The sequence below is a fragment of the Pseudopodoces humilis genome, chromosome 2, assembly GCF_049639895.1.
Source record: "Pseudopodoces humilis isolate 2021_Gansu_Grassland_sample_001 chromosome 2, ASM4963989v1, whole genome shotgun sequence".
NCBI classification, from domain to species: domain Eukaryota; kingdom Metazoa; phylum Chordata; class Aves; order Passeriformes; family Paridae; genus Pseudopodoces; species Pseudopodoces humilis.
In genome coordinates this window covers 94,537,118-94,564,552 of record NC_142201.1, presented here as the reverse complement: position 1 = coordinate 94,564,552, position 27,435 = coordinate 94,537,118, and the positions used below count along the sequence as shown (strand labels likewise).

Below are 27,435 nucleotides of genomic sequence, written 5' to 3'. Positions count from 1 at the left end.
GATTTTTATTTGCCATGGCTGAAGTTATGTGACAAGTATGGCAATGTAAAAAGTGAAATATTTGAGGAGGTAAATGGCTCAATCTGCTAATCTCGCTTTCCAAACAGTACCTGAGAGTACAGATGACTTGCCTTGCCAAAATCAAGCTTTAGGAAAAGTAAATTTGACATCTTGTTTTGATGGTGTAAGTGGGTGAGGGTAATACTATTCAGCCAGAGTGTTTCATTATAATTACCAATTTAAAAAATAAAATAACACTTGAGAGCATGTTATTCCTCTAACATGATCCAAATCCAGCTTTCATTGGAAAGCCCAACTGTGTAAAATGAGCAGATTTTTGAAGTTAATACTCTTACCACACAGTACCTCCACACATAACAGCAATAACATCTGTAAAATGGGGTATTTCTATTGCTTTAATCACCACTTACTGCACTCTTACTGGTCATTAGTTCTATAGATCAATTACACAAACATGGATTTATTAGTGCTGTAAACCTGTGGGAAACAGTGGGTCAAATTAGTGTCTTTTTCATAACAACAACTGGTCTGTTTTTATTAGACCTGTACATGGTGTGTCACTTTCTACAGTAAAAAGCAGTAAAAATATATGTGAGCCATTTCAGGTTGCTTTCATCACTTTTGAAATTAATTAATTAATAACCTTTTGAATTGTAGAAAACTCTTCCACTTGCTAGCAAAGTCTCAGTTCCTGATTTAGGGGATTTGAAAATCACTTTTTACCCCAGAGTGTAATGTTCTTATGTAAAAACAGTGCTTCTTCACACATAATGTTGACACAGTAGAGACCCCTGAGTTCCTTGAGAGGGTAAGATATGCAAGATATGTGTGTCTTAATCTGACTTTCATAAACCAACTTACTGCTGGACTGCAGCCTAAAATGCAAAACTGGTCAAAGAAACAAGTTTCTGATGCAAAATGAGCTACAGTAGTTAGTGCTTTTTGGATTTTAAGTAGTTAATCTACCTGTCAAACATGTTTTTGTAATGTACAAGTCTGTGCCACATCTACACAACCATGAGAGTATCTTTGAGATGGTTAGAGACTTCAAAAGCTCTGTAAGTCAGTTAAAATCCATTTCTTCCCTCTTTTTTTGTGTAATTTGCCATCAAATTCATTAAGTTCACCTCTAAGAAGGGCTAATGGATATGAATCTTACCTGCTACCCCTTACAAACCAGTTCTTAAGTTCAAGCTTAGATGTTGTTTCTCAATTTGATTGTCTTTCAGTAGCAATCAACTACTTTATTTACAGCACTAGCAGATGTGTGGTATCTCATGGCTGTAATGCTGCACAGCTGATGAAAAAAACCATAGAAATTGTTCAGCCTTAGAACCAAGAGCATGAAGGACTTCTTAGAGGTGCATTTTAAGGAGTTGTTGAGTACAGAAGGTTTTTTTTAGTGTCCATTCCTGTGCTCTGAGAGGTGTGCTGCCCTGTCTTCCACTGGCTGCAAAGTCTGGGCATCGCCTTCTGTTGGTCTAATAAAGACAGTTCTTGCATAGCCCATCCAAAAACACCTCAGATGGATGGGCTACTGGGGCCAGGTCCTGATGTGAGTAAAAGTGGCACAGTCATTCTGCAAGCAGAAGATAAAGAGAGGACTGTGTTGCTCCTGGGCATGCAGAGCCATGGAGTGGCATATGAATCCCAGGCAGTTACTTTGATAGTGCATAGGGAAAAGGAGAGGGGAAGGATTCTGAATCCTGAAGAAATATTTCTTCTTGATACATGCAGAGATTCAGTTTCCTTGTGCTGAGCTGGAGACAGCTGGTATTTCTCCAGACACTGAGGAAGCTGGGCGTCAGCACTGTCTGCCTCAGATAAGATTAATAACGTATAGATTCATGGGGAATGGAGCCTAATCTGTTGGGATGCCACAGCAAGCACTCCCAGTGAGGAGGAGCAGCTGCCTGCTTTGGGCCTTCTGAGAGGAACAAGGGGAACCATCTGAGACAGACTGGGATTGACTCCTGTTTGTTCTGCAGGCGAGTTGCTCACACCTTGTAGCAGACCGTGTTGAATTCAGCACAGATCGTGTGATCATGTCCAATTCCTGGCTCTGTACACTTCAAAACTCTCAGAAAAATGACCCCACTACTGAACATAAGAACACAGCAGAAGGAACTTTTTTTCACCCTTGTATAGCAGACTACAAGAATGCTTAGTGAAATACAGGCTAACACAAGTCTTGACCAAGAAACCAGAACAGTGTCGGTTTTTTGAATTAAAATCCTCTGCTGTCACTTCTGCTTCCCATTTTCAGTTTGGAAGTTGAGAATTGTTTGCTCTCTTGAATGTTTTCTGTCTTGTACACAGGATGGAGGCTTTTGACCTATCTCTTTTACACCTTTTTTTGTCAGACAGAGTATTGTTCAGAGCCATGGAGTGATGGAGCTTTGTAGGCTTAAGCTCTTTTGGGCTCCCTTCTGGGGTCCTGCCTGTGATCTTCCCAAGCTTGCAGTTTTGAAGCAGTTTTTAGGGTCAGCCCAAGGTGATGTACACTGTGTTATTTACCTTTCCACATCCTCGGATGCAGTTAAGAGATATGCATGGGTGAAGAATAGAAATTAGGAGGGGAACTCTAGATCACTTGAGGCTGCAGCATGTAAGTGCTGGTACTCTCACACATTCCTGGTGCAGGGTTCCCAGTCCCTGAGGCAGGGAGAGCAATAGCAGCTGTTCCTTTCCTGCTGGCTTGAACACGGTGTAAGTGGTGCTGTACCCAGGGGGTTTTAAATGCATCATTCAAGCTCTTCTGAAACCTGAACTAAATACTCAGTTGGTTGTCCAGTGTTAAAAAAAAAAAAAAAAAAAAAAAAATTTCAAATTACCGAGGCTTGCAAATCTGTGCAGAGACTGCCTCTCCAAATAAAAAAGTCAGGTTTTGTGCCCTGTTCTGCAGGAATTATTTGATGCTTTTTCCTTTTTGAGGTTTGCAGTCCAAGCTCTTCAAGCACTGGTTTCACAAACAATTACTGCTAAGCATGAATGACTGGTTTGCAGCCTGGAATAACTTTACATGCTCTGGAGAATGCCATTGCTTTTACCCAATTCTGTGATTGTTTACTGTTACAGATTATTACTGTAACTGTTGGGGTAATGACAACTGTAAAATGGAAAATCTGTGGTACTGTTGGGTTAGCAGAAGCAAACAGAAAATAATGAACTAGATGCCTTGCTGGAGACGTGAGCATAGCTCTGTACCTCTCCTGTTGTCAAAGGAAATCCATTATTAGTCTCTTAAATCACATTTACTTCATTGCTCCTGCACAGAAGTGAGATGTGCATTTTTATCCTGCACAGAACAGTTTCACCTTGGAAAACTAATCTGATTCATACTTTATTTTAATTGGGTTGGGTTTTGTCAGCTTTATGGATACACTGGGGTAAGGGACATGTGAATTTACTTCTCTTTCTTTCCCCCAGCCTCTTAAGTGCCTGTCTTTTAAAAAACTTAGGTAACAGCAATGAACAGCTGGCAGAGTTGGGCTGCATTTGGCCTGGTGGTGTAGCAGGGAGGGATTTGGTACCACTTCACACAGGTAGGAGCTGCCAGGAGCAAGTGTGTTTCCACTCCTGTGTAACAGTGCCTCTAGTAGGGACCAAAGAACCATGACTATCCAGACCCTGAGCAGGGGGTGCAGCAGCTCACCCCATGGAGAAGGGGAGAGGGTTGGGTTTTGCAGAAAACAAAGCATTTTCTACATGACAACAAGAAGTGTTCCAGCTCAGAATTAGAGCTCTGTGTCTCTTGCCCTCATTCCCTTTCCTGCCATCACTGCCACTGGCTTCAGTGGTATGTGCTGGCTGCCCTTCTCTTGGGTTTAGCCCTTTCTGCTTGAATACTGTCTTCAGGGGTTTTCCTGGTCCTTTCACATTGTCTGGAGCTTTTTCTGGTTTTTACATCACTCTTGGCAGAAGATTTGGTGTCTGCTATCGCTGTTGGATGGGGACAGTGTGCAGCCACCTCTGCAGGTCAACATTTAACTGATACTGGGAACTGCAGTGTCTCTGTAGAAGCAGGGAGAGTACTGGGGCAGTTTAATGTTTTCATTTCCATGCAGTAGCAAAACACTGGTGAATTCATGATGCAGAGGAGAATGCACAGGAAAATTTGTGTGCTTTCTGAATTTAAAGATATAAATGACATCATGTTATGGGTCTTATGATGTATTAACTCAAAACTTGCTAATTTTGGGATCTGGTTCTTCATTTGCCATGTATTTCTATGCAAGTTTTTTCAGACTTTAGGCATGACTCCCTTAAGCCTGGATGATACAGAAAATGTATATGACAGAAAATGTATATGTGTTAAACCTTGAACATCCTGCTTTTATATTGTCATGTTATCTCACATTATTATGCTAGTACATTACTGAACTTTTTCACAAAATGCTACTGTGGCTTATCTTTATTATAATAGAGAGCTATTTTAAATTTAAATGCTTTATCAATACAAAAAACCCTTCTTTTGTAATTAGGAATGTCTTTGTGCTTTTAATTAATACAAGTATTGAAGAGATATTTGGTTTCTGATACTATATTTGGCATTCCACAGCCACATGATTTTAGTGATATATAGTTGAAATGTCTTTTGAAAGCCTCTAAAATAAAAATAGAAGAGAAATTAGATTACCTCTGAGACTTAGAAGAACTATTGAAGAATTTATCAGAGCAATGTTAAAGTGTGCTGTAAAACGAGTCATGTTAGTCTCCGAATTGATCTGGGATATCTGGGGATTCAGAGTGCTGTACTACTTGGATTAATTAAAATGTAGTCAGCTGAAACCTTCACTATAATCAGAATAGTTCCCCAGGGTTATACCTTCATTACAGTCCTGGTGTGGCCTTCTAGTCCTGACCATTGCTGAGCTAAGTAATTAGTTCAGTTTAAAACAAAAACAAAAGGATAAAATGACCATGACAGTACTTAATATATTGTTTGGGGTTTTTTATTGCTATGCTGGGCGGTGTTCGATATCATTAATTGTATATAGCCATTCTTTCTGCTCCCAAAGGCAAACAGTGAGAGACAAAGTATCTCTGATGTGAGAGTTGTGCTGTTTCCCGTATTGTAAGACATGGAATATTTTACAATTGCTGTTTTCTGTATCTTTGGCTAAGGTGATGATCTCCCTCTGCACATGTGCTGCCTATCTCATCCCTGTTGTGCTGTGGGTAGTGTTCTGCTACACAGGGCTTTCCTTATCAGTAGTCCTGCAGTAAATCAGCAAGGTGGAGACTGCATTTCCCAACAGGGTCTCGAAGGAAGAACTCACATCACATCATGTGAATTGGTACAGGATACCACAGGACATCTGCCTTACGAGGCTGTCTCCGGAGTTCAGGACCTAGATAAAGCACTGCTTCTGTCTCTCCCAGCCCATGTATATTCTGGCCCCAGCTTTGCAGAGTCTGTCAGCAGTTTGTCCTTGAGCTGGATGCAGTAGTGAAACCCTCTGGATAAGGCTAACCCTTATCTTTCTCTTGTGTCGTGTCAGGGGCACTCTCCCAGAAGCTGCTGAATAGCAAAGACATGACAAAGAAGCCTTTGATTGTGGCTGTCAATACTGGAACCTGGAGATTGTAGCTCAGAACCAAAATGCATCCTACTGAGTTGTGGCTCTGATAGAGTGAGCCCCAAGTTTGTTCTTCATATTAGTGATCTGAATCCCCATAGAACTTTATGTATGTTATTTAGGCTCCAACAAACCCCATTAAGGGATATTTTTACATCTGGGGTTTGTTTGGGTTTTTTTCTGCAGTAAGACAAGCTGAGGTTTGCTAGTGGTTTGCTAAAGGCTAAGCAGTCCCTCTCAGTGCATCAATGCATACTCCCAATCTCTTTAGTGTAACAAAGCAAATACATGCACCTGACTTCCATGCAAATAAATCCTCTAGAACTCCCCCTTCTGACCATGTGCACTGGGCATTTACACAAAGGAAATACAGCTCATCTATGTAGTACTTCACCAACAATTGTAAAATAGAATATTGACTGCTTAGTGCATACCATGCACATCATGAATTATTAAAGAATGATGCACATCAGTATTCCAATGGTAAAAATGTCTTCAGTGTTAGCAGCTCTATTTAAGTGACGTGTCACAGGAAAGGAAGATCTATCTAGCTGTGCCTTCTGCAGTGATCACTCCATACCCTGTACTGTTTGATGAAGCCTGGCATTTCTTCCTTTTGTTTTGTGTCAAGGAGCAAACTTGATAGGAAACCTACCTTGTATGTTTATGACAGGGAAGTCTAAAATGGAGGAATATCCAGGCTCCCAAAGAGATTTGAGAAATTCTTTACCCACGAAAGGAGCCAGTCTCTGGGAAGACTCAATAAACCTATAATTAGACTACATGCTGTCCACCTCAGACAGCTGGAAGTCAGATGAAAGTTAGTGTGAGGGGGAACAAAAGCTTTGTTTTTCCCCCTTCAAGAGCCTCAAGCTGCAAAAAAAGGTCATATAATTTCAACCTCTTGGTGTTTGCTTGTCTGTGTTGAGAAACTCCATCACAGCCTGGTCGTCTCTCCTTCTAAGTGGGTTGGTGCTGGTGAGTGGGTGAATGTACAGCAAGGAATGTGCAGCCTCTTGGCTTGGCTGAGTGAGAGGAACTGCACAGCACCAGCAAGTGCTCGAGCACACGAGCCCTGACACGTCATCCCAACCCTTCATTTTTCTCATATACTGACAAGCTCATCCTGTGCATCCTCACTTTCTTCCCAAGTGGGACTTCCTTGCCTCCCCCCTCTTTTAGGCAGGTGTTGTGAGAGGGGACATACATCAAGTTATATTGGATGACATCTCTAAGCGTTGTCTGAGCAGAAAAGAACACAGTGACAGGAAGAGTAGCTGCTGCTCATTTGGTATTTAAATTGAGTGTTCTTAAAGGCAGACAAGATGGTGCAAAATGCCTATTTTTACTGTACTTAGTACATGATTTTTAAATTTTTTCTTTAGGGAGAGTATCTAAATTATTTTACATCCATTTAGAGATTTTTTTTTTTTTTGGTCCTTCGTTCTTATATTCACCCACAATATTATTAGTGGTTAAGAAAAGTGCCTGAGGACTGTGCTAAAATACAACCATGTTGTAAACACTGACTATTATTTTTTTTTCAATGTTATTTGTGCTAGGGATTGAACTCTCTTCTGTTGAAGTGAATGCCTGCAGGTCAGATTGGTGTACTAAAAAGCTGGTAATGAGTGAAAAGTGAGAAAGTTCACCTCCAAGGATTTCTTCTAATAGGACTATGTTTCAATTTATGTAAAATTGTAATTTACTGTTTTGTAGCTGTCTATATGCACTTTTACCCTCTGGTGTTTGAGACAGAAGAACTCAGGTGTTGTTGGATTACTTTCTGTGGCATTTTAGCATCAGTAGTGGTCACTGTCAATTTATTGCTATTGAAAGAATTTTGGGCTTATGTAATGGAAGATAAGAAATTTGTGTCAGTTTTACATAATCCAAATTTTAACTGTTTCTTCATGCATAGCTTAATACTGCACTGCACAAGTGGGATTGTCATTGGAAATTGCTTTAAAGTTGACAACTTTCATCTTCTCACGTGAATTAGTTGTATACCCATCCTGAATAATCACCAAAGTAAGGACTGAGAGCCAGAAAATTGTACTGAGTGGGACCACAAAGTTGTGTGGGCGAGAAGTAGGCCACTGGGTGTAGCAGATTGTGGTCTGCCTGCAGTGTTCTTGAGTTTAGAGCTGGCACTTGCAGCTGCCAAGCAGTGTGGTATTGCAGGCCTGAAGAGTACCTCACTGCTCAGTGGATTTCTTGTCCTGTGCCTTACTGTGCTGAGTTGTGAGCACGAAGATTTATTGTGCTTTGAGTAGGCAACAGTCAATTTGCCACAGTTAAAAGTAATATTCTATAATGCAAAATGTGGAAACCAGTGCTGGAGATCTTTCTGTCAGTCCCAACACTTGCATCAGACTGAAAAAAAATGCAGATGATGGGTCTATTCCTTTCCTCAGGGCAGACTATTTTCTGCAATGAGATATCACTCTACCAGCAGGGCACCTTATGGAAAGATTGTGTTGTTAGGTATTTTCCCTTCCTATTTTTGAGAGATGGATTTGTGAAAGCAGGTCAGACAAAGGAGTATGAACTTTGATTTCTTTCCCTGTTCTTATTGCAAGTAAGTCTCAGGGGAAAGTACTGTTTAGCAGAATGACTATAATTATTAAATTAATTGTTTGCTTAATTATAGTTTTGGGACTTTTCTGTGTCTATAAATATCTCTCTTTCCTATACAGCATATATTGGCATATCATCATCAATCCCTTCCTGGAAAGTATATTCAGAAGTTGTGGCAATAGTCACTAAGGGTTTTGAATGAAAATTTTAGTGCAGGATTTAGGGCAGAGCTCCTTCAGCAGTTGTAGCCACCTGTCTCCATACAAAATTGTGTGTTCCTCCTTTATGCAGGTATACACACAGGGCTGTACCCAAGTGCTCACAGACTGACTCCAAGTGCCACCTTTACCCTCCTCACACTCTTCCAAGCCCCTTTGGGGTGTTCCTGCCTCAATGCCAGCTGCAGAACCAGCTGTGCATTGATGGTGGTGGATGTCTTGGGTCCTGCAGGTTGACTGCAGAGCCATGTAGCATTGGTGCTGTGGCACCTGGCAGGACCTCTTAAGTTAAAGGTCCTTCCTTCTGTATGAGTTGAGGTATGATTTGACTCTTCCCAAAATCCCACCTTGTTTCTGTCTGTTCAGCTTGCCAGGGAGGGAGAAAAGTCCCAGGGTTGTTTGTTGTTTGGTTGCACCAAAAGATAGCCCCCAAGGCAGAAGGTAAATACAGTGAGTAGAGCAGGGGATGTGACTGCTGGTGGGACTTATTCCCCTGGTGCTGTTTGGATTTACCCATCTGGCTCTGGCCCTGCTCACACCTGTCAGCTGAGAGGAACAGTGCCAAAGCAAGGAGTGAGCGAATGTCCTCTTGGAGCTTTGCCTGGCCAGCTGACAGCATACATCATCAGCCAAGCTTTCCCTTCTTCCACCTCCACAGTCTTGAACATGTCATTCAATATATATGGCCATGCCACTACCACAGGGAAGGAAGGTGGGTTTCAACCCTATCAGCTCCTCTAATAGAATGGAGGGTTTCAGTTTTTCTTACATGAGAGGGGAAAAAAATAAATTTTCTTCTTTTAATTTATATTTTTAAATTTTTTTTTCACTTCCACAGTGGTCTCCACTAGAATGGACATATCGTGCCCATTGAAGACCACACAATAGCAAGACAAAGCTAGCTCATGGTGCTGGAATTTTTTAATGGAGTTTTATTGAGGAGAGAATAGGAAGAGGAAGAACCCACCAAGTAGGATTGGTCCCAGAAAGAGGTTAGAAGCAGATGGAGGTTTGTCTTCCTTAGAATATGAGGCCTGTTCACTTAAATGTGCTTCTTTCTAGCTTCTTCTGGTAATGTCATGCTCATATTCATCATCATGCTGCCATTTTCCAAAGCTGTCATCCTGTCATCCCTATGTCAACAAACCTCCCACCGGTTTGGGTGACAGATACATTTTAGGCTCAGCTCCTGTGGGGAGGGTGTGATGACCCTTCCTTCCAAACAAGCCAGTCCCTGTCTGCCACTGTGACATGGCAGTGCTCCTGTCCATCTGCCAGGGGGTGTTTGGGAACACTGCATTAGTAAGCTCTGTCACATCACTACTGCTTCTTTTTAAGCCAGCCCTACTTCTCTGATATCTTTAATATTGACAGGAGAGTAAGTAATATTTTCCCACGTGCAAATGGAGATTACTACCACAAAGTGTCACAAGACCTAAATTGATTCATTAAGCAGCAACTTTAGGCAAAACCTGAACATCTAGAATTTATAAAGATGCATTTTTCGCCTTTTCTATCAGTGTATAACTACTGTTTATAAAATATTTTTTGGATCTTAGACTGCACTAGATGCTTTTATTACTGTGATGCCTTTAACTTGCCAATAAATTTAATAAATGCATTTGCAATACTTCAGTAACCCTCCTTTAACAGCCTTGTCTTCAAGTTGTCACAATATAAACCTTCTGGATGAATGACTTATCACATGCAACACAGCCTAGTTGGTTCCATGGCATGCTACCATAATTTTCATTTGTTAAGGAGTCTTAGGACTGCTAGAAAGGTATTTTGTGTGAAATGGATGATGTTTATGACTTCTGTCAAATAAACTTAACACTCAAGACTCCAAGCATAAATTACTAAGCAAAATCAGAAGCAGAGGAAGAAAAGATCTTATACATAGTTGAGAGTAAGCAAAATGAGGTTTTCAACAGATAAGACTTTTGCCAACTTAGAATGTTTTACAGCCTAATGCATGACATCGTTTAACAGCAGCTATATTAAGAAAAGACAACCTGAAAGAAGTACAGGAATTCACCCAGTCACCTTAGCTGAACTCGCAGTGACTTGGTGACCTCTCTTGCTCTTTGTTTACTGTTAATCCAGAATCCATCTGCCTTTCTTCAGTTGCTTCTGCTAAGGTTTTTATGCAGTGATTATGTTGTGGAGAATATTTTGGTGCTGTCCCATCAGTATTTGGAGCTTTGGATCAAGTGGACCTTCCTACTCAATTTTTTCATGTTAACATTCCTGTGGTCCTGCTGTGGTCATGTTGCATTAGAAAGTGTGTGTGTGTGCAGTGCTGAATCCACGGCTCCAGAATGTCTTTACATGACAACATTCTCCTCGTGCTGGATCCACACTACAGTATCATGATGCCCATGTGACCTGAAGTGTGTTAGGATCTCCTTACAGACAGGTATGCAATGATGTATTCTGTCCAGAGATTTTTTTTTTTTCCCTTAAGAATCACAACAAGCTAAAATGGTGCTGAGGAGAACTGTTGAGCCGTATGTGTTTTTAGAAAGAGAAGCAATACTGAACCAGTGTACAGCATACAGTGGTAAGGAAACCAAATACAATATGATCTGTAATGTTGCCTGTACTCTGGAGCTGATCAACTTCTTTGGAACTATAAAGGGACTTGAGAACATGTTAATTAATTAATTATTTTTTTAAAACTTATATCTGTTCCATTTGCAGCTGCAAACTTGCTGCTGTGCTTCCTTATATTGTGCAAAATAATGTGGCTGAAACATCACTCAGCACAGATAATTGCCTGCCGGTATATGTAATCAATGTGCATATAGCCACACATTTGGGGTTCTCTCATTTTCAGGATGATGCAGTCTACTGGCATGGCTCTGTGCTTTTTACAGTAATTTAAGCAGGTAAAACTCAGTGTATATTCTATTGCACATGCTGATACCCTTTTATTTTCCCACTTCTTATAGACAGTGATAATGAGAATTGATATTTTTACATGAAAAATTGCATTATCCAAAAATACCCTTAATGCTGACATGCAGAACTGGTGTAGCAGAAGAAGCATATCTGGTCCAAATCAGCAATTGCTCTGCAATTACAATGACAGTAGAAAAATGAAGCAACCTTACCTTAGCTCAGGAGAGTCTTTTTGCTCTATCCCAGGCAGTTTCCTCTCCTTATTCAACTGAAAAGGGAAAATCCACTTAAATAAAGAAAGATAAGGACTGGAAGAGTGAGGGATTTAAGGAGTTCTCATCTGAACTGCCGATCCACTTGTTTTTAGCAAATTGCAAAAACCCTCGATCCAGCAGTAGCTCAGAGCCACTTTCCTATCCTCGTGTGTTCTGTGGGCTGAGAATCTGCAAGAATAAACCTGAGACGGTGCTGCAAGAGAGAGACAGCGGGGGGGACCTTGGCACGGAGTTGGACCAAACTCTAAATATAGCCCAACCCACTTTCTGTGCAATTCTCTTCATACTCTGAAGGCAGATGACCTTGTCAGAAAACTGACCTCCCGCTATGTCCCCCTCTCAGTAGAGAGAGGATCTAAGGGAACAGGACTGCAGCATAAAGGGACAGAAAAGGAATCCACCATCTGCTTGCAGCAAATGAATTTAGGTATGAGCTCTTACTTTCCTGGTAGTTAGAACTGATTGATTAATAATGTGCTTTATTTGATCATTTAAACAAATGAGCTGCGTGTCAGTTCACAAAAGGCCTGTGCAGATGAGAGATTGCATTGTAATTGTTAGTATTAAATAGAGAGCACTGACATAGATGACAAGCCCGATGCCTTTCCTTCTCTCAAAATGCATCAGAGTGTGCAGTATTGCTCTAAATGCTTCTCACTATAAAAAAATTACCCCTCCTTTAACTTGTTCTTATAATAAGTAAGACTTTTTTGAAAAGTGAGTTAAATCCACAAATGTATATTCTAGTACATATAAATTTGAGATGCTAAAAGCTTAAAAGGGGATGAGAACCTGCCATATCAGAGATCAAACTGCAGAGAAATGTGAAGTATATGCAGAGGAGGAGGAAGCAAAGAATAAGAGGCATAGAAACATAACCCTTGTGCCTTAGATAAGGAGCTGGTTTTAAACAGATGTTTTATAATCTGGGGAATTTGCCACTCTAAACTCTGTGTGGCAACATGTCAGGGTATTTTGTTCTTAGCCTGAAGGAGAGTTTAACTTGATATGAGTCAACCTGATACTCTGTCAAATGGAGAGCTGATACTTCTATGTCATATGAAGGCTTCTAAATAAAAAAAGCTGCAGAAATCAGAGCAGCTCAAAATGTCAACTCTATGTTGTGTGTAAAGACAGGTAGGAGATTTGGGATAAATGACTGTTTGCAGTGTTGTTCTTCAGTGGGATGTATTATTTGGTGGTGACATCTGTCTGAGTTTATGCTACATTATATGCGTGCGTGAAGTTTTCCATGTTCAGAGAAACCTGAGAAAAATCAGGACAGTGATGACTGCATACTACAAATGTGTGCATCTGCAAAATATCCATGAGCCAAAAAGGTGGGAATGGTATCAGTAGTCAGTAAAGTAGCAATGTGTGAGTAGTAATTTGTGCTGTTAAGTTTTTGTGAAGTGTGCTATATATCCTTTTTAATTGCAGCCTACTATTTTTGGCAAGTTCCACTGTGCAATTTTATCATGATCTATAGACTTGAAGTGCACAAGATCAGCCAGATTCTCTGTGTTACCCCCACTGCAAGAACTGCAGCTGTGAGCCACAGCTGCTTCCCAGTACAGAGAACAGTAAAAAAAGCACAAATCACTGGCAGTATTAAGGGAACTATCACATCTGGGACCATGCTACATTCCTGGCTACAACTTGCTCATAGTCAGACCTAAGCTAGACCCCACCCACTAAGCAGTTTTATGGATTTATCCAAGTTCATCTTTACTCCCAGTTTACCTATTTCTTCCCCATTAACACAAATAAAAGTTTGCCTGAAGTTAATATCATAACAAATGAAGAATGCTGTTTGATTTTGCAGAGGGGACCTGAAAAAGGATCAAGTCCACCTCCAGATATGTGTATATTAAATAGCATACTAACACTGTGTAATTCTGAATGTACAGGTCACCAACATCACTAAACATGGATAGCACTGTGCTCTCTGTGCTCCAGGGTGGTACCCTCATGAGAGCCACACCAACCCTACCACATCCAGCTCCACAGTGCCACTGCCAACTCTACTCCTCTCTCTAGTGCCAGGGTATTGAATTCACCACGGATTCCTTCGTTCAGACCAAGAAGGTGATGAGGATAAAGGATGGAATATATACTCCTCCCCAGCATGAGGAGTATACTTTTCACCCTCTTTTTCGCCAGCTTTTCGCCCTCTGCAGCAAACAGCAGCTTCCATACATGATAGATGGGTAGTTCTTAGAAAAAGAACAACAACAGTGCTTGGTGGGTCTTAAAGCACAGGTGTAGCCATACTTTGTCAGGAACTGGGCCATGCACTTCTCCCATAGGAATATTGTGGAGAAGGAGTGATTTCTTGCTCATACAAATAATACACTGGCTGGCTTTGGGCAGGGAGTTAATCTTTGGGGAGGCTTTTATAGAGTGGTGCTGGTCAAGTGTACAGGGCTCTAAATGTTGTGTGACCAACCCCCGTGATGCAAACTTCCTGGAGGAAGGGGAGAAGGCTTTAAAAGTGGCCATATGTGTTCGTCAAGATGGATGGAAAAGTGTATTGTTTGACAGCTGTACACACTCAAGTTCTCTTTAGGATGACTTTAATTTTTCTGTATGCACCGTGAAGAGGAAAATGCAGTAGAGTCTGGCCATAGTTTGTGCCTAGCTTTAACTTGTGTTTTCCTTATAATTCTGAATGGTTTTTCTGCTTATTTGTTGACAGTTTTAAATGCCCAGCTTTCTTTGGTACCATTTCCTCTGGAAAGAGTTGGATCTGACTTTTCCAGAGCCCAGGCAGTTTCCTCTCCCAGATGCCTGTGTAGAGTTTGGGATGTATTTCAAGCCAGGCTTTTGGGATTCTCGCTCAGTTAATATATATATAGTATTTAACACAGTTAAATATTCTGTAACTAGTATGTGTGAGCTGATTTTTCTTTTGATTAACCCCAAATTCCTAGACATTTGTAGTTGTTTAAATATCCCATGGAGCATTTACAGGGTGAGATTGTGAACCATAATGGCTCGGACAGTTTCCAGTGTGGTCAGCTGTATCCTGGCTTGCCCTGTTCCTCTGCTTTTCAGAGTTGGATAGCATTGTCTTATGAGTATAAACTGTTGCACAGGATTGCTGGCACCCTTTTGAATGGTTTCTAAACTGACTGTATGGTGTGCAATGCATGGCATCTATCTGAAAGAGAAGCTCTTCTTACAAGGTTAACATTTATAATGTTCATCCAGTAGACTGGAAAGTAGCCAAAACCCCGTGCTACTTAAACAAAACAGTCTCCCACTTCCCCATCTCTCTAGAAATATGCTTTTGAATTAAACTTGGAGTTATAAGGAGATTATAGGAAGTTTCAGCATGAAGGATAGTTTTTCAGAGAACAAAAGAAAAAGATCAGAGTGAAGTGATTTGTGGGTGTTATCTCAGCCTTTACTTATGATACCATTGGTGAAGGGTACAAACAACAGAACTGATTTGTACCCTGTGCTGAAGTCCCTGGTTGCTCTGTTTTGGCAAGCTCATAATGAAGAAATTAAATTGGATGGCAAACAGTAAAAGGAACTGCCATATTCCTATCATGTCAAATCTTCATGTTTGTCCTTTGCTTATCATGGGTTTTAAAACTCCAGTGGATAAATGAATACTGAGTTCTGTCTGCTTACCTTGGTGAGGCTGTTGTCCATTGTCTGAGGCATAAATCGGATATCATATTCAACCTTTACCTAGCAGGTGAAAAAGTTACTCTTATTAGAAGGGGAGTGGCCTACTTTTTACCTCTGATTAGTCATGTTCTGTGGCTTCTCTGTCATCTTTCTGTCTTACAGGCAAAATATAACAATGAAAAATTATGAGTAGGGTGAGATTGTAGCTATACTACAATCTGGGCCTAGCCTTGATCATATAAAATTAATTCTCCCTTGCTCACATGTATACAACAGAGAATTTCTTCTGTCTTATTTTGTGATATGCTCTTTATTTTGTATCTTAATTCACTCCCAGTCAGCAAGTCATGTCAAAAATTAGTTTGGAAGTACCTGTTTTAAATATTAATGGAAAGTGTTTAAAAAAGTGGAGATGTAGTTGTTAGAAGTGTATTGTGGGAAGTCCTTTGCATTGCAGATAGTTATGTCTGTGGTTAAAAAAAAATAAAAAATTATCATATCAGAGTGTAGTGAAAATTAACTTGATATTATTCCATTAAGACCTATTCTTTTTTGCTTGAATGAACAGTGATTTTAATTTAAATTATCCATCAGTTTAAAGAAGAGGATCCTAAACTGAATATCCTGTAACAGGATTTATTTGGCAAAAATAGTTGTTTGTGCTAGATATACCTTTTGAATGGCCCCAGGAAAGGGTTTGCATTTTTAGAAGAATGTTGCCTTTGACTTTGTAGTACAAGCTTTTGCCAGTCCTTGGAACTATTACAGGAATTCCTAGAGTAGCTTGGCAAAGGCATAGCTGGAGTTGAAGAAGTTGATGCTATCTGAATGTTACCTATGGGGACAAAGTGGAAGCTCATTTGATTCTTTGATAGGGCTGTGTCTGTGCTGACTCCTACATTGTCTGCACCTCAGCTGTGTCTCACAAGCACACTTGGAAATACCTTTTTTCAAATACCTTGGGAGGTAAAGTCTGCAGTTTGAGGCATCCTCACAGACATCAAAACACACTGTTCTGCTGGAGTGTGCTTGTTTTGAGAAAGGATTCCTTAGTTTGTAGCAATTAGAAGGCAAAACTGCCCAGACCATGGGGACTGCGGATGGTTTGGGATGATGGAGCACTGGTACCATGTGTAATTCTTCTAGAGGTTGTCTCAGCCCGAGCAGAGAGGCAGCTCTGTCCTCTGTTGCAGTAGGCTGATAAAGTCAGAGGAATGGTTATTAACTGGTAATAACCTGCAACAGAGCTTTCTGTGCAGCTTTGTGCTTCCTGGTGGCAGTAACAGGCACCAGTGCATCAGTGTTCCCTCTTTAGTTCTAAATGGTCAAAAGACCCTAATATTTTAAGGCCTTATGAATGAAGGCACTTAATTTGATTCATGTGCCCATTTTGCGGAAGCTAAACTACAAAAATTGCCTAAGTTTTCCATTAAGCAGTAATGTTATATCTTTTGATACAATTAAATATTATTTTCTCATTTTTTGTGATTATATTTTCTTGTACTGATTTCTAAGACTAGATCTTGTCTTACTCTACTGTTTTAAATTATTTAACTAATCCTTATTCAAGGAGATAAGGAGAGGTTTTGTTGTTTGGGGACTTTTTTCTGTAATGTGTTATCTGGATTTCTCAGTTGTGCCACTCATTGCACTTGATGCATGCCTGTGATGGAGAGAATTACTTATTTTTTTTGAGTTGCCAGGGAACCCTTTCTAATTTAGCCAGAGCAATCTGAGAAAATAAAAGGGTGCTGACACTGTTGTAGCTATTTTTAATGCAATGGTTGTGTGGTGATCTTCCCAAGGACAGATTGCTTTTGTGTTTAACATTTTTATCTCATTTACAAGAAATTTCTTAAATATTGCCATGATAAATAGCCAGCAACTCATCTGAAGAACCATATTAATAATAAAATTTGCATTCTTAGCCATTCTGTGGTCTAAGAGTCCCCAAAGAAGCTTCATAGCTATTTCTTGGCCAGTTGGCTTTGCACCATGGGCTCCAGGGTATCTGAGCTATTATTAGGCTTCTCAGCAGGAAAAATCAAAGCCTACTGAGAGGGAATTTAGGGAGGATTGACCTGGTAGACATGAAAGAGATCCTCCTTTTGGGGTTAGCTGTGCTGGTGACACACAGCTGAGTAATTTGGGATTTGTCCAGGAGATGCTTTGGACTGCTGTGAAATGCTGAATTCTGTACCTCCTTCTCCCACTGCTATGCAGACCCTTACCCTTTTGTCAGGGAAGTGTGTTAATCCTCTCTTCTGAGTTAGCCAGCCCACTGTTGCATTTAGAAGAGCTCACCTGTTGTTTGGGTACTGGTGGGCAGCGTGGCAGGACCCGCCTGAGCCCCGTGCTCTCTGCTGCCTCGAGGAGTGGTACCGTAGGGCTGTGGTGTAAAAATGTTGTCATTGCCACTTTTAGCCCAGCTACTGTGGTCAGCACAGCTCTGCTGGCAACAGGAGCCCTCTCAGCTGAGCAAGGATGAACAGGGACTTGGGAACCAGTTTTGCTGACAGTTGCTACATTTTACAGAAATTGAACTGACCTTGCACTGTGTGTACCTGATGGGACATGCAGTAGAGATGCAGTGAGAAAAGTTCCAAGAATTGCACTGACCTTGAGATTACTTAATCTGATTCAAAATCGAGGCCAGTTTTTAATAGCAAAACTGAGAATAATAAGGAAGTCTCGGATTTTTTTTTTCTCTAACTTCATCTCTGCCCCTCTTCTCCTTTCCTCCCAAAGAAAAATGGCAAGTAAGAAAAGTCTCAAGATGTGCCCAACACACTTGGCCTTTTAATTGTGTTAAATATGTTTCAATCTACTGAATTTAGTGGTGGGAGCCCTGAAAAATATTTTGCCCCAGATTAATGAACCCAGATCAGTACAATTTCATCAACTAGTAAATAAAAATACCACTTACAAAGCAGCCTGAAATTAATCCATCACAGCACGCCCAAACTGAACTATGCCCACCTACAGAATAATGGCAAGCACATAATTTCCTGTTACATATCTGAAACTAGAAAAAGAGCATAACAAATACAAAAACCTGTTTCCACAGTGTACTGAACTTCTTGTTAAAAATTAGGAAACAGAGGCTTTATTTAAAATCTGGTTTCAGATATGAGACAATTTTAGAACAGCCAGAGAACGATGGAAATTGGAAACAACTAAGGGGGTGGGGAGGCATAATAAATTTTGTACAAAATTTGTTCTCATGTAATTCTAGTTTAGTACTGATACATAACCCTGATGAAAGCATAAGGGAAAAAACAGTTATTTCTGACCCATAGTGTGTCTGACTGCAGGAAGATACATCAAATAAAAGTTGAGGGATTCTCCTTTTGGGCATGTAGAACAGGTTCCCTCCAAATGTTGTCATAGAGATTAATTTAGTGGTAAGAATTAAACTTATCCTGTACTGGCCTCTGTCACTGGGAGCCTTTTGGACACCAAATAGATGCCTCATCTCACTCATCTCCAGAACAAAAGAAAACCCAGACCTAAACAAAAAAAAAACAAACACCTACTAGAAGTTATTCTCTCACTTATCTTTGCATATGTATGTAAAACAGCATATTTCTGTTCTAAGTTTTCTTTTTAATTACATGTTGGTTGTTCCTACATTATGAAGAGTTCTAAGAACCTTGCCTCTTTCCTCTCTCAAAAAGCTCCTTTTGTTTCCTTCATATTCTCATCTTGTAACAAGTTTCCCATGGCTGGCATAATTTCTGTGAGCTGCCTTTATCTTTATTTCAGTTGTAGGCTGGCTTGAACCACAAGCTGCATTTCCCAAAGAATTTTAAGATTATTTTCAGTTGTAACTGCTTATTTATTTTGGGGCATTTGGAAGTGTCCTGCCTAGAAGAATTTCACTTTTTCAGTCAGCCTTGGTTCTTACAGGAATGAATTGTTCATGTCATTGTCACTATATCTCCTATGTTAATAATTGCAGAGTAGAAAAGTGGCATGTGAAGGTCAGAAGTCTCAGTAATGGTGAATCAGTCTACCAAATGCAAATTTGTATATATATGTATATATATATAGATATAGATATACAAATATATATATTTATGTATGTATATGTATATATATGTATAGAGCTATTTTGTATGAACAAAATTGCATTTACATCAAAACCAATGTCATTACATCCTATATCATTAAGGTCTTTTTTGCCTTTAAAAATACCATAGTAAATAATGAAAAAATATTAATTAGTTTTGAATATATTAGTTAATAAAGGTGATTATTAAGGGGAACCTGTTAAATTATCTAAATATCTCTGTACTTTTATGTGAATGTGTATAGACATGCAGATATGTTTGTATTAATATGTGTGTTTACATGTATATAATTAGTACAAATATTGATGTAATTAGACTACATGCATATGTTAATATTAAATTTAAAAGAAGTTAGAAACCAGTGCACTGGATGATTTTAAACAGTGATTGATATAAATGAAGAAGTCTTTGTGTGTGTGTGCATGTGTGAAGCAGAAATGGCTTTTTCCATTTTTGCATGGTTCAAAATGAGTTTGAATATAAACACTTGATGACTGGGAAGCCTGCTAGTATGTGCCATGCTGCTGATGTAATACCAAAGCAAAACATGTGGCGAGTTGTGGAATTCCCATTTATTTTTCTATATTGAGAGCATTTTGTGACTTCTCTGATGCCTTGGACGACCTTGTGGTTGTGTTAATGCTGTAAGTCTCAGAGAAGCAGAGGCAGAGAATTGCTGTGCCCAACAGCATCACCCTGCAAGCAGTGTGTCCTGTCAGCGCCTGCCTGCCCGCTCCTCTGCACCTCAAGGCAGATGAAAGTCAACTTTGTATTAATCAATTAGGTTCTGCATTTTCACCAGCTTATTATTAAGGAAGGATTTGTGAATTCTCCTGTTCTGGCAGGGCAAGGTCTCCTGGGAAGCTCAACATCTCAAAGCAGAGCAAACAGTGCTGGTCTGTTACAGACATATTTGTGATCTGTGAGCTTCTGCACTTATTTGCATCAAGTTATGATTTATGTTGTGAATAACCCTGCTGACATCAAGGTAACTCTTTGCAGAGAAAGGTAGACAGTTTAATGTGAGCATGGTTGGCAGAGTCTGGCCTGTGGTACTTTTGATGCCTGCAACAAAATGCTCATGTCATCAGAGGAGCTGACATGGTGTCACAAGCAATTACAGCTTGAGACAAGCTGCTGTCCTGACTGGGACGTGGGTGATTGTTCTGGAACAGATAGAAAGTTCTCCAGTTGTATGAAATAAAGATACTCAGGTACTGCAGAAAGATGCTCAGATTTGAACTGACATTTGTTGAATCTGAGTCTGTGCCCTCTTCTTTCACTTCTTGCTGCGAGCAGAGGACATTGCGCCATGAAGTGCTGTCCAAAACTCAAATGAGCAGTGAACAGGTGGCACATTGTCAGGCTATTTTAGATCATGGAAACCATTTGTCCAGTTTTAGATTGCTATTGCTAGCAGTGTGTCTTTCAGTTGTGAGAAAGAGAAGAGGTTATTTAAGACTTACACGACTCCTGTTTGCCTTTCAGAGCATGCCAAGTGGGATTTCAGAAGGAATGCTTGCAGATCACAGGCAGCTTCCCCTGAATCTCTTTGATGCAATTCTCATTTATTTTCAATGTGAAATATTGGAAAGAGCTCACACAGCAGTTCAGTTCAGTGAGACATGCACAGATTCATTTTGGAGTGCGTGTTTGGGGCTCAAGCACAGTGAGCAGGAGGGATGAGGAGGCAATTCTGATTTCTTTGATGTACTTCATTTATATCATCTCTCCACAGCCTGCTTCAATGCAGTTTGTCCAAGACCCCAGGGGTGTGGAGCTGATGTGTGTTAAAGCTGGTTGCTCTTTCGGAATCTCTGGACTCAGAGATACCAAAATACAGCAAAATGAATTTGCCAGAGGAAAGGTGATCCACAGGAAAACAAGCCCATGGTAATGGCCAGTGGTAACACTGAATTACCAAGACAGCTTTTAAACTTTCTGGAGTATGCTGAATGATGTGATTTTTCAGCTTCTTCTAATGAAGTGTTGTATCTGAGAGTCCAAAGTGGCTGGAGGACATAAGTGCTCAGTGACTTCAGAGAGGAATAGGCAGTAAAGATCTGCTGCTGTGCAGTGACAGACATATAGTACAGGAGCATTTGGACATCCTCAAGAGAAAGGTATTTGCACTGTAATGTAAGGAAAAGCTTTGTCCCACAAGCTTTGAGCTTTCTCTGTGCCCTGTTCACCTGCTGCCATGTGTTGGGCTGTGCAGGACTGGGCACACCATTTCTATGTGGGCTCTGGCACTTGTGTGGCCACAGTCCTTTCAGCTCTGATTTGAGGCTGTGCCTGCAAGGAGAATGAAACAGAGAGGTCAGCTGAGCTGTAATGTTCACTTGCTTCACACATTCCTGCATTTGCTCTAGAGCTGGAAAGCAAGGGCTTTTCTTGGTGAATTCCTATTTTAAGATTTCAGAATGTCTTCATCCTGTGTTGAGGTGCAAACAGGTGGTGTCATTTCTTCCATGGCATTTATTTTGTTGTTAATTAAGTTCATTAACATATTTATCTACCCTCTTCACTTGGGAGTCTCTTAGTTGTACTGAGCAGAAAACAAATTCTCTTTTCAATTGCTGCTTTCTTTCTAAAGTTCTTGTGGTTTGCCAATAATCTAGTCTATATCAAATAAGATTTCTTGACAAATGGCATCCAACCTGCAAAAACATTCACTGATTTTCTTTACTATCTTTCAACTTCTTAAACTTTCTTGAACTCCTAACAGCTTTCAGAACCCAATTTAGGGTGCTGATTGTTACACAGGCTTTTCAAGGTGGGAAAAAGGAGTGAAGATTATGGAATGGTATCTTTTCAGGAACAAATACGTACCCATTTTGTTACCCATTCTGTCACATTAGGATTTTTAAAGCCATTGCCTTATTGCCTCATAATATATAATGCTGCATTTGTAGATTTATAGAGATTCTTCTCTCCCCCCTTTCACGCCCTTACCTACCTTTCACTTCAATTCTTTTGCACATTTTTCACGTACCCTTTCACTTAGGTTTTTTCAGTAGATAGCTATTTCAGCATGGAATTTGTAAATACCAGCTATAACTGATTTTCTCTCTTTCATGTTCTCTGGCCATCAGTTTACTCTGCTTACAACTAGTGGTTGCATAGATATAGCTATATCATCTGTACTTGGGATGATGCTTAAGAAAGCCTTCTGTTCCTCTCTTTTCAAAATAAATAACTTAAACTTGAAGCTGTGATTTTACAACTTTGGAATGCAGGAGATTGCAATAATGACTGAATACCTGTTGGGCAGAAATATTCAAATTACAGAAGTTGAATTAATTCAGTTTGATGGATGATAATGCTTCTGACAATAATCAGTCAGTAACAGTCCCCAGTAGAAATGTCTGTGTTTGAATACATCTAAAGCACTGTTATAACACTGTTGGAGGGAGCTGTAACTGCGCATTTATTTTTTCCCCAAAGTCTCTCTGTAGATGAAAGAGGTGAAGAAGAGAATGGGTAGAGACATCTGAATTTAAATAGCTGTCTTTTAAAACATAAGTGTGTTTTAGTCTTGTGGACATTCTGCTCAAACTTTGGGAGTGGTGCCTTTGTTTAATTATTGATGAAGTAAGAAACACAATTGAAATATACTTGCAGGGAAAATGTGAATATTTTTTGTACAATAGGACATTATGTCTGTCTTGTAATTTTTCCTCTTTAATGTGTGTCAGTAAAGCATTTGGGAGCTTGGAATGGGAATTTCATGCATTTTTTGTATGTGTTGGCTTGGATTTTTTTTTCCTTCATCAGCAAGACTTGTTTTAGTAGGTGGAAGTAACTTTATTTTAAAAGAAACATCAGCAAACTTAGCAAGAAGAATGTATTTGTTAGAGCTGTATTTATTGCCAGTCATGAGATTGTATTATTGTGACCAGCTTTCAGCTAGAGATTTTATCCCTGTTTTTGAATGCAAAGATGGATAGATGGATTTGAAAAACAGTAACAAGAGCTTTTCTTTTTTCTGATTAGATCCTTCAGATGATGAAGCTGTTGAAAAAGCAAGTGAGAACAGGACAGCACCATGTCAAGATTCAGATTCCAAACCTGCTGTGAAAAAGAAAAGAAAGCAGGTTTGTAAATTAAGCAATTGTTTAGAACAACGATGATTACACATAGGGAAACATAATCTCCTTTTTTTCAGTAAAGGGACTGTTTTCTTCACTCTCTCTGATCTGCTCATGTATCAATTTACTTTTTATTTTTTTAAATTTTTTTGGTTATGTTGCCTTATTTGAAAGTGATCACATTCTAGCACATTTCAGCAATAACTTCCCACTGGTTTTGTGTGAGTTGAGATTGCCAGACCTGTCCTACAAAGTGATTGTCCTGTGGTACAAGCTTGGATGGTGCTACTGAGCATCCTTCCATGCAATTTTTTCCCTTTCCCTGCACACACAAAGTCTGGAAAGCTATATTTACATGTACAGATTGGATTTTTTACCCAAGCATGTCCCCAGTTCAAGGTCCAAGCAAAAAAGAATTGAGGTTTTCATGAGTTGATGTTTTCTTACCCTTGCACTGCTAAAACCTTCATTTAATGCCAAGAGGACCTGTATTATTCAGCATGACATGGAGTATGCCAAGGAACAGGCAGCATCACCCCAGTTTGAGGGAAAAAGTCGTCTAGAGGTTGGCTGATTTTAAGGAGTTTGTTGCTTGAAGGTAAATTTGTTCTGCCTTCCTCATACCACCCAGGAGAATCGACTGAGTGGCTGTCAGAGAGCTAAAATTACATTAGAAGCTATCTCTCCTTGAGGTTATGGATATTAATTTTGACCCTTAGGTCAACATTAAATTCACTCTGTAATGCCTAGGCAATTGCCCAAGTGAAAGCCATTTGCAGGGATGTTCTTTTTTTGTAACAGAGAAGTGTAAACAACATGGTAGCAATTACTATGCTTTTGGATGTCTTTCCAAAGAAACCAAAGGTGAAGTGATCCAAATATCTGAATGAGGTCAATGTTTTGATTAGGAAAGAGAACCAAGCAATACAGGAGAAAGCTGTATTGCCTTTGTACATGCTCTAGCAGGGGGTCAGATGCTGAGGAGTGAGAATTCTTATGGAGCCACTTTTTATCACTGTTTTCACTTAGGCATTTAGAAGTAGGTTAAGACACTTTGTTTGGAAGGGTTGCTTGACCCTTTTTTATGAGAACATTGGAAAGGATAGCCAGCACAAGTTACTTGCCAAGGTAGCCTGGGACTGCTCAGCTGTAGCAGAACACATGCCTCTAGTCTTTCTGTCATATAGAGAATATCAGCCTGCATGATGGAATCAGGTAATTTGATGTTTAGGTGTGAAACTGCAAGAGGGAAATACTTTATGGGAGCTCAAAGTCACGGATGGGTTATTGCTCCTCTTTTAGACATACAAAATCAGACTTATTTATGGAAAGCTGGTGGTTTTGTAGTTCTGGTGCAAATAACAAAACCCATTTTACTCATGCCTGCTTTATTCAGAGGCTGGAAGCTGTTCTGCAATGGACTTGGCACCTTAAAGCCTGTCACGAGACAGCCAAACAGAGTTATGAGCATCCGTGTTCCTAGTCTGCAGGCTGTCCTCAGGCTTACAATGCAGTGAATGATCTGTCTCCAATCTGAGTGACACAGTGATGTGTTTATTTTGTCACAAACTCCAAAAGTCAGTGTGTGGCTGACCTGGAATGTAAACTTTCACACACATGCAAGACTGTTTTCACTCTGCATTTGAATTTCCCATAACTTTGGCAACATGTAAAGAAAAAAAGCATGTTAGAAATATAATACAGGAAATATTTTATGTTCTGTGTATGATTAACAAACAAGGAATTTATGACATTTTTAGTTCATAAATCACTGGTCTCGGCACAAATTTCCTGTTTTCTGCATTTTAAGAATTTCCATGTAAAAATAGCATAAAAACACAGAGCACAGGGGAACCATGTCAAAAACCACTGGTTGTCTGCTTTGTGTCTTGCATAAGAAAAGCATGTAAATGACCTTTTCTTAAGGATGGCATGCAAAGAGCTATTGCATGAGTAGGTAGGCAACTAATGCTTGGATAAGGGTCAGAAGTTCAGCACAGATCAGATGCTGAAATATTTTAGACTGTGGATCATCAAGGACGTGTAAGTTTACAGCCATCCACCACCATGAAATTTCTCTTTTTATGTCATTATTTTTAATGTCTGAATAATGAATACTGTTGCTGGGCTAATAATATACTATGCTTAAATATGTATATGCAGTGTACAGGAGGCAATTTTGAGTTTTAACATGCTTCTCTAAGGAAGCAAGGCTTTGACTATAAGCCTGCTGTGTGCTTGTGTTGCCTGCTGTGTGATTCTGTGGCTGTTGAAAGAAAGGGTTACATACTGCCTTCAAAAAAGAAGCCATTTGGAGGTGGTTTCAAACATTTGAATGAAGGCTTAGCAGTGAGAAGTTCTTTCTTTCGGAGAAATTTTTTCAGCTGTGTGGCACATTTCATTCTTTTCTCATACACCAGTTGAGAGTGTTTGCAGAGTTATGTAAAGCAGTTCATGATGTATAAGAAGGGAGAAATGGGCCCAAAGTGAACAAGTGACATTTTTCAATGTGGTGGAAGAGTGGTAGCACCACTGAGATGGGGTGCGATTCAGTTTGGCCCTTTTCTGACTTTTTGATTGCTTGTAGGTGGCCCTTGACTGAAGCAATCCAAAGGCTTGGTCTCTGCATAAAATATGATGTTGAACATAAAATTTATTATTAAAACACCTGGCAAATGGTCTTTAAGTATCTATGGACAGCTGGGATGTGTAAGAGTAGAGCAGAGGGGTAGCTATGTTTCAGTCTCAATGTCTGGGAATGCTGATGGTTGGGATAGAGATGAAGAAATGTATGGTGGTGTTTTAAAAACACTTGAATCAGAGTCAGGACAGAGATTTTTAAAATAGCAATGAACCAAAAATAAAGCCAAAAAACTTATATTAACTCTGGAACAATTTTGTTAATTTGAGTTTCCACTTCCCTTCATTTCTAGTGAAGATAATATCTCTTTTTACCTGAGAAAATCACAGGGACAGATCTCTGTTGTTGAGGCAAGATATAATCCCTATCATAACTTCTTGTGGGTTTTGATGCAGGCTGTGTTACATTCCAGCTGTACCTGTAGAGTGCTTTGCTCCTCAGGCAAATCTTCTCTAGTAATTCCTACGTTTTGTTTCAATCCTCAACCAATTTCAGGGCCACGATATACATTACTACTGCCTTTGCAAGGGCAGTGGCTGTGGCTACATCACAGCACAGAAAGCAAGAGGTCATTTATTTGTGTTGAGCACAGTGGTTACCTGTTTTAATAGCTAATTTAGCAAGGGGACTGGGGAGGAAAAGAGAAATGTAGGCATAATATGAACAATGAAACCTCAAAAAATGCTTCTGATAAGGCTGTGAGAGTGGGCTTGGAAAGGCAGGAGAGTGCTGGGTTGGGTCATTTAGCACCAGTTGCCATGAAGTGTCCTCCTGTTAAAGTGAAAGAAGGGCTCAGAAAGGCCCAGATGCTCTGAACCTCTGTTAGCTTTCCTTTGGCCCTCTTGGCCTGACTGAAGCTGCCTTCCCAAGGGAACAAAGGAACAGCTTCTCTGGCTTTCAGCTAGGCTCTCTTTCCTGCTGATACTTTTCTTTCAGGCTTTCCCCAGGGAGGAGTGCTGGATTTGCTGTTCCTGAGCTTTTTAGTGCTCCATGTGATGAGGTTTCTCCACATTTTCTCACAAGAGCAGAGTTTTCCAGCCAAATGCAGCATAGTAGTGTGGTGCTTTTTCCTGCAGCTCAGCCTGTTTTCCCATTGCTCTTCATCAAGTCACTTATTAACTTCCAAAGCCTGTCTATGTAGATAAATGTGCATTTCCATTAGGTAGAAGGTCCTAAGAAAGAAAAAGAAAAGAGAATTGCTACACTCAAAACAAGAAGAGTCTGTGCCTCACTTCTTCTGTTTTGGACAATTTTAGGTGGCTGAGGACAAATCCTAGCCCTGGATTATGTGAACAGGGACTCTGGTACAAATGGACCAATTCAGCCTGTTCACTCAGGCACAAAAGAGGGTTAATGATAGCAGCATGTATTGGATTATTCTGAAATGCACCATGTATTTTTCTTGTGT

General features: G+C 40.0%; 1 protein-coding gene across 3 annotated transcripts in view; it reads left to right on the top strand.

Annotated features, from left to right (window-relative positions):
- CMSS1 (cms1 ribosomal small subunit homolog) overlaps positions 1-27,435 on the top strand; it is a 221,053-nt gene that overhangs the window by 177,460 nt on the left and 16,158 nt on the right. For 2 of the 3 annotated variants that reach the window (XM_014253360.2, XM_088068992.1), the window contains exon 2: positions 23,292-23,392. In XM_014253360.2, the coding sequence (XP_014108835.2) occupies positions 23,292-23,392 (101 nt within the window). Of the gene's footprint in view, positions 1-11,899; positions 12,008-23,291; positions 23,393-27,435 lie in introns of those variants that run through there. The other variant, XM_088068993.1, reaches the window with a different exon arrangement.